General features: G+C 42.9%; 1 protein-coding gene across 5 annotated transcripts in view; it reads left to right on the top strand.

Annotated features, from left to right (window-relative positions):
* The window catches only part of Tmod3 (tropomodulin 3), a 60,458-nt gene extending 48,930 nt beyond the window's left edge, over positions 1-11,528 (top strand). For 4 of the 5 annotated variants that reach the window (XM_036194087.1, XM_036194088.1, XM_036194089.1 and 1 more), the window contains 5 exons: positions 1,543-1,673; positions 2,719-2,826; positions 5,674-5,817; positions 7,139-7,283; positions 11,154-11,528. In XM_036194087.1, the coding sequence (XP_036049980.1) occupies positions 1,543-1,673; positions 2,719-2,826; positions 5,674-5,817; positions 7,139-7,283; positions 11,154-11,188 (563 nt within the window). In that variant the 3' untranslated portion in view covers positions 11,189-11,528. Of the gene's footprint in view, positions 1-1,542; positions 1,674-2,718; positions 2,827-5,673; positions 5,818-7,138; positions 7,284-9,209; positions 9,283-11,153 lie in introns of all 5 variants that reach the window. The other variant, XR_004945483.1, reaches the window with a different exon arrangement.
* The last annotated feature ends 593 nt before the right edge of the window (positions 11,529-12,121 follow it).

The raw sequence follows: 12,121 nt of genomic DNA, 5'->3' as shown, positions 1-12,121 counted from the left end.
TCATCTGACCGTCAGCGAGCACCTTCACCAGCTGGGCCGTCTCACTAGCCATTTTCTTTCTTTCTTTCTTTCTTTCTTCCTTTCCTTTCCTTTCCTTTCCTTTCCTTTCCTTTTTTCCTGAATTTTTTAAAACTCAAACCTTTAGCCAGGTGGTGGTGGTGGCGGCGGTGGTGGCGGTGGTGGTGGCGGCACACTACGCCTTTAATCCCAGCACTCGGGAAGCAGAGGAGGCAGGTAGATCTTAGTGAGTTTGAGGCCAGCCTGTCTATAAAGCGTGTTCCAGGACAGCCACTGTTACACAGAGAAACCCTGTCTCAGAAAGGAAAAAAAAAAGTCAAACCTTTACTTTGTGCATAAACACAAATATATATATATGTGTGTGTGTATATATGTATACACATATACATACATATAATGTATATATGACAAACTTAAGACTTTTTAAGACATAACCAAATGCCATTACTAAACACAAAATTTAATATTTACTTTATATCATCTGAAATTCAGTCCATGTCCACATTTCTCTTACTTTCAAAATCATCAGTTCGTCCTTGCTTCACATCAGAATCTGAGAAAGGGTTACACATTACATTTGTTTGTTTTTCAGTCTCTTTTTCCTTTCTTTTAAAAAAAACCTTCTGCCGTGTTGCACATGTGTAAATGAGAAGATTATTTGCTGAATAAAAACTTCTCCATTCTGGATTTGGTTTATTGTAACCCCAGGGTTATTTTATGTTTTTATGTCTCCAGTGTTTCTATAAACTTTAGGTTAATGGCGAGGTCAGATTCAGATGTAGGAATTTTGACTTAATGCTTAAATCACATAACTTATCAAGTGTGGTCCCTCATTTTTGGAGACTGTTCAGACTGATCATTGAGGAACTATGTGTGTTGTGGAGGTACACAGCTCTAATCTCAGCACTAGAGAGTCTAAAGCAAGAGGATCCCAAGTTCTCGACAGCCTTGGTTACATGGCAAGACTGTCTGAGAATGAGAGGGAGGGAGGCAGAGAATAAGAGAAGAGATGAGCTGGTTCAGGCGTCAGCCTAGCCCGTCCACTTACAGTTCCCCAGGAACCTTTCATGTCATTGTAGCAGGCCATTGATCAGATACTGTTTTGAAAGCCCAACCTTATTTTTGTTACTTTGTGCCCATATACATATATATGTCTCACAAGTTAAGAACGTTTTAAAAACGTAATCTAATGCCATTATTAGATGCTAGACCTAAAATATACTTAGTCTGTGGTTTTATAAAACTGAACGCTCACTCAAGTTTCCATTCACTGAAGAAGTACCTCCTGTGTTCCACTAGATGGAAGAAGGCTGCCTCATTAGATTGAATCTACTCAGTAACACTTTCTGTGGTGATATAGTAACTACCAACAGATAGAGGATCTGTTAGCAGTTGTGCAGAAGGGATTCCAGACTGCATGTGTTGATTGTGTGGGCTGGGAGTGGGATAGATGACCAGGTTAATGTGTCTCCTCTCAATTCCAGCCGACTCGGCCAACCCTTGCTCTTCCGTTTGTTCCTACAGATGTGGTAAAAGGTGAAAAGATTCTTCCAGTGTTTGATGAGCCTCCAAACCCAACCAATGTTGAAGAGAGTTTAAAGAGAATTAAGGAAAATGATTCCCGTCTTGTTGAAGTTAATTTGAATAACATAAAAGTAAGTATGTTAAGCATGCAATATACATATGTATCAATATCAACACATATGATGTTTGCTTTGAGTCAACTGAACCCAGGTCAGTAATATGGCAGTTCTGATATGTAGTCTTAACTTCTGCTTTAAGGACAAGTATGCTATCAGGATATGAACATAGATTTCTTCAAAGTTTGTACATTCAAGAATTATAGAAAATATTTTGTTACTTGCTTTTGAAAGAGTTTATCATATAAAATGTGCCTACACATTGTCAGTAAGTTACTCTAATTTTTAAAGTACTGCCCACTTGTAAGAACTTTAGCCTTTGGTTTTTCTTTTAATTGGATTTATTAAGGTAATTTTAATATAGTTAAGTAAAATTCTTTTAATTGTACAGTCCTGGGATGTAAAGCTGTAAAACACCACTGACAAGTTGTAAAACAAAAAATAAATGGCTAACTAAGTGATGTAAAGCCCATCTGTAACATCAGCAGTTCTCTGGGCCCTGTGTTATTCCCCGTCCATCTTGCCCTTTCTCCAGCCTTGAAAACGGGGTCGGGTTCACAGCTTTTTGAGTCTTCCCTTTGGGCTAATGCGTTTGAGACTGGCCGTGTTGTGCAGATGCCTCTAGACTGCCCTTTGCGGAGACATTTTCTCCTGGGACAGCTGTGGTGTGCTCATCCCCGAGTCCTGAGTCCAGTAGCTGGCCTGCAGGTTGTGTCCAGGTCGGAATGGTGATGTGTGTGTAAAGCAGCTGCACACACTTTATGTGAGGCCTTTGAAAATACAGGTTCTGTGTCTCTTGACCAAATGCCTAGAAATTGGCTTTCTGGGATCTGTTTTTCTTTGTTTTTTCAAATTTCTTATTACTGTTTGTTTGTTTTGAGACAGGGTCTCTCTGTGAAGTCCTGGCTATCTTAGAACTTGCTTTATAGACTAGGCTGTTTGTTTGCATGTTTCCTGAATATGTTTTTAAGCAAACTGTAAGTATAAATGTCTTTGACTGATGGATTGAACCTCCTGAAAACTAAAAAGTTGACGGTGTTTCACATTATTGTCTTTCAAGAATATCCCAATTCCAACTCTAAAAGATTTTGCTAAGACTTTGGAAACCAACACACATGTGAAACATTTCAGTCTTGCAGCCACCAGGAGCAATGACCCCGTGGCTATGGTAAGTATGCTGTGATTGACACTGTCAGGAATTACCAGCTGATGTCTGCAGACCTGTGTCATAGTGAGGGTAAATGGATTTGTTTTGTGAGATAGCGTCTCTCCTAGCCCAGGCTGGCCTTGGATTCCATGGGCGGTAGAAGATGATCTTGAACTCCTCAATTTTCCTGTCTCCACTTCCCAAGTGCTGGAATTATAGGCCTGAACCACTATACCCTCTTACACTGTGACTTCTTTTACACTCATTCATTTATTGATTTATTTGGGGTGTGTGTGTGTGTGTGTGTGTGTATGTGTGTGTGTGTCACAGTACATATGTAGAGGTCAGAGCAACTTGCAGGAGTCGGTTCTCTCCTTCCACCACATGGGTTTCAGGGATGGAATTCAGGTAGTCAGGCTTCACAGCCAGTACCTTGATCCACTGAGCCATCTCATTGGCCCAAACTGTGATTTTTATATATATATGGTTGGTTTTTTTTTCACTTACCATCTTACCTCACTATTTGGCACTATATTATGTACCCTTTTGAATTTTCTTTTTTTGTTTGTTTGTTTTTGTTTTTGTTTTTGTTTTCAAGACAGGGTTTCTCTGTGTAGCTTTGCGCCTTTTCCTGGAACTCACTCAGTAGCCCAGGCTGGCCTCGAACTCACAGAGATCCACCTGTCTCTGCCTCCCAAGTGCTGGGATTAAAGGCATTAAAGTAGTGGCCTGTTACATGTGAGTCCCTGTCTTTTTGTCTCCAGGACCACAAAAAAAAAGAAGAATGAATGAATTAACTTGATTTTGATTTCCCATTCAACTGTATATGTTGGGGCTCCTTTTGTGTCAGCATACAAAGGTGTGCTGCATCCTTAGCGTCTGTCGTCCAGGGTCCCGTTAGGGGTCTGTGACTTGGGGCTTGTATCAAATGGTCTCTCTGGAGATGAGTGTGTGGTGTTTGTGATTCAACACCAACCCTGACTTGTGTGTGTTGACTCAGCCTTGCATTCCTCGGAAAGCACGTCAGTCGTCCCAAGAACCTTTTCCTGCCCGTGACTTTGCAGCAGTGACTCCTTTTGGTTCTCTCCCAGCTTCACTAGTTCCAGGTCCCCACCCCCACCCCCACAGTCCTCCTCGGAACGCTGGAGTGGTCCAGGGCTTTCTGCTCACCGTCACTGCTGCCTGGGCAAGCTCATCATTTCAGTGCTGTGGGTTGTTTGGACTTGCTGGTGACTCCAGTCCCCTTTGTACCTGTCCCCTTCACTCTGCACTGACCCCCAGCTACCTACTAAGTAGTGTACCTGGATGTCTAATGGACATCTCAAACCAGAGACAAGGACTGAACTCCTGACCTCTGTCCCATGCCTGGTGTTTTCAGTCTTTACCACTAAATGGACGCATCCGTCTACTTTCCCTGGTAGACAGGAAACAAATGAAAAGCAATCACTATTAACTTCCTTTTCTTACAGCCTTAACGTGTAAATCCAATAGTCCTGTCTTCAAAATATTTTTAGAACCCAGGATAGTCGTGCTGGCTCATACAGGTAATCCTAGTATTCAAGAGGCAGAGGCAGGAGGATTGCCATAAGTTTGAGTTCACCCTGGTTTACATAGCAGCCTCCAGGCTGTTCTGGGCCATATGATGAGATCTTATCTTTTAAGAACAACTTGGTGAGATAGATGAGCAAGTAAAGCACATGCTATACAGGCCTGACAACCTCAGTTCAATCCTCAGAACCCGGGTAAAGGCGGAAAGAGAAACTGACTCCACAAAGCTGTCCCTGACTTCCTCATGCATACCACAGTGCAGACGCATCTACACACGTCATATAGACACAATCAGAATTTTTAATGGGCTAGATCTGGGTACAGTGGTGCACACCTTTAATTCTAGCAGTCTGGAAGTGGAAGCCGGCCAGTCTCTGTGAGTTCAAGACCAGACAATGCTACATTGTGAAGCTTGTCTCAAAGGGGGACGGGGAGGGCTAGAGACAGCACTCACGTAGTGGAGTGCTTACTCAACATGCCCAAAGTCCTAGATTTTTCCCCAGGACTGCACAGACTGAATGTAGTAGAACATACCTATAATCCTAGAATTCAGGAAGAAGAGCCAGAATGGTCAGATATTCAAGGCCATTCTCAGCTCCATAGAGAGTTTCAGGCCAGCCTGGGATGCATGAGACCCTGTCTTTTTTATTTTTTTATTAAAAAGTGGGGGGTGTGGGATAATTCAGAACCTAACCATTTCTCACGTTTTGATAGTCCTGCCCTGGCCCAAACAGTCTTGTTTTTTCTGGATCTTTGCAGAGGCCTCTCCAGTGAGCCATCTCTCTGTCTTACCCACCCTCAAACCATAAGGATATTAGTGAATTAGTTCCTTACAGAAACCGAGGAGGCGTGAGGAGCTTCAGAGTAGAGAATGAATGAACGTGAAATATGAAGAAGAGTTGGGAATGTCAGCACCAGGAAATTCCATGTGACCAAATAATCTAAAATTATATATGGTGGGGCTGGAGAGATGGCTCAGTGGTTAGAGCACTGGCTGCTCTTCCAAAGGTCCTGAGTTCAATTCCCAGCAACCACATGGTGCCTCACAACCATCTGTAATGAGATCTGGCGCCCTCTTCTGGTATAAGAAGTATACATGAAGATAGAGCACTCATACATAAAATAAATAAATCTTTAAAAAAATTATATATGTACATGAGATAAGTAAATAGCACGTGAGACCTGAGCAGTAATGTAACAAGCTGAAAAATGTAAAGAGAAACTTAAGAAAGTTCAATTCATGAATTTACTTATAGCATGTGCAGTGGAAAATGGGCGCTATCAACATTTAATCTCCAAATGTTTTCTCTGAATTTCTAGGCGTTTGCAGATATGCTAAAAGTGAACCAAACTCTGAAGAGTTTAAATATGGAGTCCAACTTCATTACAGGCACAGGGGTTTTGGCACTGATTGATGCTTTGAGAGACAATGAGACCCTGACAGAGCTCAAGATTGACAATCAGGTTGGTTCTGCAGTAAGAATTCGGAGGAAACTGCAGCCCCCTGCCTGGAGGGCTGTAGCCCTCTCGGAAAAATGGCGGTGGAAAGGGGGTGATGAGACATTTGGGGATCCAGAATATTAATGCACCAGGTGGATATAGAGCGAGTCTCTTGCTGATTTGAACTGTGAAGACTTCTGCATATGATTTAGCTCACTTTTCCCCAGCCCTTTGAGAGAGCCACACAGTAGGTAAACCTTTTGTATCTGTAGAGTATTCAGCTCCAAACACAGAGAATATGACTAGAATTGATCACACGAAAGAAGAACAGTGCTGCAGAGATGCCTCAGTGGGTGAGAGCGCTTGCTCTGATTCCCAGAGGAACTGAGTTAGTCTCCAGCACCTGTGTAAAAACAGCTGGCCACAGCCACATCCGCCTGGATCACCTCCAGCACTGGGGGTCAGGGAATAGCGGATCCCAGGAGCTTGATAGCCAAAACAGCAAGCATCAGGTCCAGTGAGAGGAACATCCCAGTACCCAGGCTGCTCTGAGGACATCGTCTTTATCAGACCAGTACAGTGTGCTGGGATTAAAGGTGTGCACCACTATCAGCCAGCCACATCTAAGTTTTTTATGAACATACATGTTTGTTTCTTGGGGCTTACACCTACGAGTAGAACTGCTGGATGGTAAGATAATTCTGCTTTTCGAGCAGTTGCCAAAGGCCCACTTTGCTATATTCTTGACAGCCACTTGAACAGACAGAAGGGTCACACTGTATTGCCCAGACTGTTCTTGGTCTAGGATCAAGCATTTCTCCCACCTCAACCTGCCCAGTACCTGGGACTAGAGGTGCCCACTACTATGCCTTCTGCTTGTTCATCTTGTACTACAGTCTTGTGTAGCCCAGGCTACCTTCTCTGTGTGAGAAGATGACCTTAAATGTGCTGTCAGCTCCCAGTTCTGGGGTCACAAATGTGTACCTCCATACCTGATGAGTGTGCACCTCCATACCTGATGTAGTGTGCACCTCCATACCTGGTGAGTGTGTACCCCCATACCTGGTGGAGTGTGCAGTGCTGAGGACTGAACCCAGAGCTTCATGGATGCAAGGCCAGCACCAGCTGATAAGGTGACACTCACGGTGTCCACACAGCTTTTCGTTTCTATATGAGCTTTTGGTGTCTGTTGAACTTCTAAAAATGTATTTCTTACGTATGTTGTAGAAATTGGGAAAACTTAAAAGACCAACAGACTCAGCATGAGACTGAGTCTTAAATTTTTTTACCTAAAAATATTTTGATCTGGTTTATTAATACCATTCTCTGTTTCTGATCCTTCCAGAGACAGCAATTGGGCACAGCTGTAGAATTAGAAATGGCTAAGATGCTTGAAGAAAATACGAATATTCTTAAATTTGGGTATCAGTTCACACAGCAAGGACCCCGAACCAGGGCAGCCAATGCTATAACGAAAAACAACGACTTAGGTAAGATGTATGCAATGCTCAGTTAAGTCTCCAAATACACCAGTCTATTTTTAGAAATAAATTGTAACATGGGAAACTAGCCTGTCCTTGGTGTCCAGTGCTGCTCGGTCCTTTATACAGTGAGTCAGAGCTGTGCCAGGGTGCAGTGGTCTTCCTGTCGATGGTGAGCTCTGACAAGCACATGCTGGCTTTACGTGATGCTTTCCAGGGCAGATGGCTTTGTTCTTGGTTGCCACTTTCTCCTTGTGCTTTGAAACAGAGTCCAACACCACCAGAGGGCATTCTGCCTGTTTACCAGGCAGATCCAGACAGGAATTCAGTTCATATTATGAAATATCAAGCAAGTATAGTTTAGCTCCCTGGCCTCATAATGTATGCAGTGTCCTCTTCCTGCACTCACCTGCCTCAGTGATCCCATTCTTTTGTGGGCCCTGATTGAAATGAACTCGCTAGTCCTGGGTGAATTAATAAATACTGTACTTGTAATTTTGTTTCTCTGTTTCCAGAAAGTGACTCTCTTTAAGTTACACAGTTTACCGCTAAAATGTTTGACAAGATTCATTGTAGGCAAGAAGTAAAAATAAGTCCTCTCAACAGGGATGGCATCTCCGAGCAGCATAGTTCTTTTAAGTTTCAGCCAGGTCTGCACTATGTTGCTGTAGTTTCATTCCTTGAATCTGGTTGTGTTGTAGAATATTATTTAAGGTGTGTTACTTTGATTATGCTGCATCTGTTTAACTCTGTGAAGCTGTGTTACTTTGCCTCTCTGAAACACCTGATGGTCTGATAAAGAGCTGAACAACTGATAGCGAGGCAGGAGAAAGGATAGGCAGGGTTGGCAGGCAGAAAGAATCAATAGAAGGAGAAATCTGGGAGAAGAAAGATCAAGGAATGAGAGAGGAAGGAGGATTTCAGGGGCCAGCCACCCAGCTACACAGCCAGACACGGACTAAGAAGGAAAGAAAAGTTACTCAGGAATTAAAGATAAAAGCCCAGGGGCAAAAGATAGAAGGGATAATTTAAAGGTAAATGAAGCTAGCTAGAAACAAGCCAAGCAAAGGCCGGGCATTTATAATTAAGAATAAGCCTCTGTGTGTGATTTGTTTGGGAGCTGGGTGGTGGGCCCCTCAAAAGAGCAAAGACCAACCACAAGTGACAGTAAGGAGATTCCGGGGGGCACTGCAGGCATAGAGGGTTGGATGTGAGAGCAGGCGCTACAATAAACTCTCCGTGCATACATACAGATTTTTAAAGCGATGTCACTGGCAAGGAAGAGAGGGGATTGATAGGGATGAGAGAGAGAGACAAGGGTGGGGTGAGAATAACAGGAATGCATCGTATTCGTGTATGAGCATGAAGTAAGGTCAACATTAGGAAGATGGGTGGGGAAAATGGAGCAGGGGGTTTAATAGAAGGTACTAAAACTACATGACAAAGAACTTAGTTGTTTGCTTTTTATGTTTTATGTTGGAGGCATTTGGGAGCTAGTATAGGCTATATGATTATCACAATACTTTAAAAGAAAAAGAAAAAACATGATTGTTTTATAGACTGAAAGTGAGGTTAGTTAAGACTTATCAACAGTGGCTACCAGTGAAGGATCAAGAATTTTTACTCTCATGAAGTAGGTTTTGGGAACAAAGATTGGACAACAGGTGACGAAGAATAATCAAGACTGCCCTCTGCCCTGCTGTGCATACAGCAGCTGCCTCAGATCTGCTTCCAGCCTCATTCTCTTTCAGTGCACCGTGGTCTCTGCCAATAGACTGAGGCAGAGAGCCTGGGAACTGTGCTTTCTAACCCAGGGGTCCCAGCGGCCTGACCTGACAGTCCCCTGAAATAACTCTCCTTCAGCTTGCAAATGGGGCTATATCAGATCTTTGTCCTCATTTTTATAATATCTTCTCATTATCTTCTTACTCTCAGCTGTCCATTGAAATACTTCTGCCTACTCGCCATCTCTCCAGCTAAGAAGTGTCCCAGCTCTAACAGAAAAGAGGTTGTATGGTACACATACAATAGTCACTTCCACACTGAGCTGTTCATCTGTACACTAGCTAACTGCATAACCGGCGTCTATGAAGTTTTGTTTGCTATGCTCTGTCCTATAGATCCTGTCTGTAATGCCTTTAACATTGTTTTAGCATGCATTTTAACATCTGAAATGGTTTGCCAAAACCAGTCCAACCCTGCCCTAAGACCTGCCTGGTGTTTCCCTTTTCAATGTCTATTTGTGTTCGCATTTCTTTCTGGTCTCCTTGGCTTTTTTCTCCCTCAATTTTTCAGTAGACACTTGAAACTTGTTCCTCATTACTATAGGTTAGATCAGAGTCAGGAAAAGGTGGGTCGGTAAGTATAGTTTGTGGAGACTGTAGCCTTTGCTTTTATTTTTTCAACTCCACTCAGCCAGTGACTGGACAGTCCTCCTATGCACCAGCAGCTAGCAGCCAGAATAGCATGGGAGCAGCCACTACTGTGCCTGGGTAGGAGCCAGCATACTCTTGACGAGCTCTTCTGACAGCCAACTCAGGCTAGAAAGAGGCAGTGCCTTGTGACCAGCTTCTAGAGGGAACGTGGGGAGTCAGCAGTCAGAGAGTGGAGTGCCAAGCAGCAAGACAATATAGCACAGCAGCTCAGCTCCTCCTGGTGGCCAGGTTGCCTTTCCCTCACTAGGAGCATGGCTGACCAGTGCCGCAGGGCCAGCGTGTAGTCTCACAGCGATGGATGGAGGAGTCCTCTACTAAACACTTACTGTGTTCACTGCACTGCTCTGTGCAGCACGTTATCACTGAGAGCTGTGAGAATTAGATACCGTTATTCTCCTGCTAGAGAAGAAAGTTGAGACCAGGCTGATTGCCACAGCACACACCCAGAACAGTGACAGAACTGTGGTTATGTTCCCTCACTGACTCTGAAGAGTGGTCAGCCATAGTGTTGAACACTGACGTGGTGGCTCTTGGTAAATGCCCTTGGTGACTGATAGTCAAACGAGCAAGACAGCCGAAGACCTTACTTGCTGCCTGTGAGCTCGGCAATAGTTTCATGTCACCAGTCCATGAAAAGTTCGAGCATGGTCAGGCATATGCATCTTCTTTGCTCCGTCATCTGGACTAGTTGGCTAGCCACTTTCTGGAGCCAGCATTTATAGTCCCAGAAGGGAAATTTGGAAAACAGTTCTAAGTTATTAGAAATGATGAAAGTATTTTTATAGATTCCTTCAATGTAAGGAAATACATTGTAGCTAACCAGGGGAACATGCAAATACTTTTCATAAAACTTTTTAAATTTTATTTTGTGTATTGGTGTTTTGCCTGCATGTATGTCTTTGTACCATGTGTGTGCCTAGTACCTAGAGGCCAGAAGTAGATATCAGATCCTCTGGAACTGGAGTAACAGACAGTTGAGAACTGCCATGTGGGTGCTGGGAATTGAACTCAGGTCCTCTGGAAGAGCATTGAGCCATTTCTCCAGCCCCCTAAAATAACTTCTTAGCCACAGCTTGCTGGTGTCATTGTAAACGTTATTGTATTAACCAATCATTTCTCGAAACTTAGGCGTACTTTTTTGTCTGTTAGCAAATGACTTGAAAAGTGAGTGCTGAACACTCACTGAACACCTAGGTTTCTACCCAGCTATATGGAAGCTCCTATATCATAAGATACATAGATAGCTCTTGTTTAGAAGTCTCCTGAGTTCCATCAAGTAATGACAGTGGCAGGTGACTGAGTCTTCTTTATTAATGGTCATAGGAATCAAAAGTACTCAGTTCACTTTTATGAGATGTTAACTGCATTATACAGAAACTTGTTACAAGCAAGTTAACAATTTATAAACCAATAGGGATTCATAACAGGCCTTTTTTCCCCACAGTGCGCAAGAGGCGAGTTGAAGGAGACCATCAGTAAGAGTGCCACGGTACCTTTGGAAGCCTGCAGATCACCAGAGGCTCCTGTGGTGACGGCAGATGTAACGATGTCCTGGGTAGAAGGGGAAAGACTGGAAATCTTTTTTAACCATATGCATTATTTTCCTAGCTTCAAGTATTATGTTTGATTTGTAAAATCAGTAATTAGTATTTTATATTTGTAGCCTTTCTACTGAAATCATTTTAATTTAGCTTAATTGAATGGTTTATAATTTTTAGATAAAAATGCAGTTGTAGAAAGTTTCAGAAGTCATGTATGTAAGAATAATTTGAGGGTTGGGGATTTAGCTCAGTGGTAGAATGCTTGCCTAGCAAGCGCAAGGCCCTGGGTTTGATCCTCAGCTCAAAAAAAAAAAAAAATAGAATAATTTGAACACCTTGAGGACCAATCTTTTTTTTTAAATCAAAAAGGGACATTGCTGACCACTGCTAATGCTGCTTCTTGTACATAAAGGATAGGGCACAAGGCGGTTTCCTTTTTTAGAAATCCATGAATTTGGAGCCAGACAGCAGTGGTACATGCCTTTAATCCCAGCACTCAGGAGGCAGAACCAGGCGGATCTCTGTGAGTTCGAGGCCAGCCTGGGCTACAGAGTGATATCCAGGACAGGCACCAAAACTACAGAGAAACTCTGTCTCAAAAAACAAAATAAAACGAAACAAAATATATGAATTTGGCAAGAGTTTGCTTTTTCCTTATTAGGGAAATAAAACTTCAGAACTTTAAAAGATGGCTCAGAATCTGACATATCTACGTAATCCAAAGCAGGTCTCCAGGAGACGACCAGTCCTCTTCTGGGAGACAGAACATTCCTCTGCATTGCAAGTTTCTGAACTTGTTCAATGGGCCTCGGCTACACTGGGGTTGGTTTTTGATTTTGTGTATGTGTTTATTTGTTTGTTAATAGTCCTT

Source organism: Onychomys torridus, chromosome 7, assembly GCF_903995425.1.
Source record: "Onychomys torridus chromosome 7, mOncTor1.1, whole genome shotgun sequence".
In the NCBI taxonomy this organism is placed as follows: domain Eukaryota; kingdom Metazoa; phylum Chordata; class Mammalia; order Rodentia; family Cricetidae; genus Onychomys; species Onychomys torridus.
The sequence above is the reverse complement of the archived record's forward strand: the minus strand, read 5'-3'. Positions and strand labels throughout refer to the sequence as shown.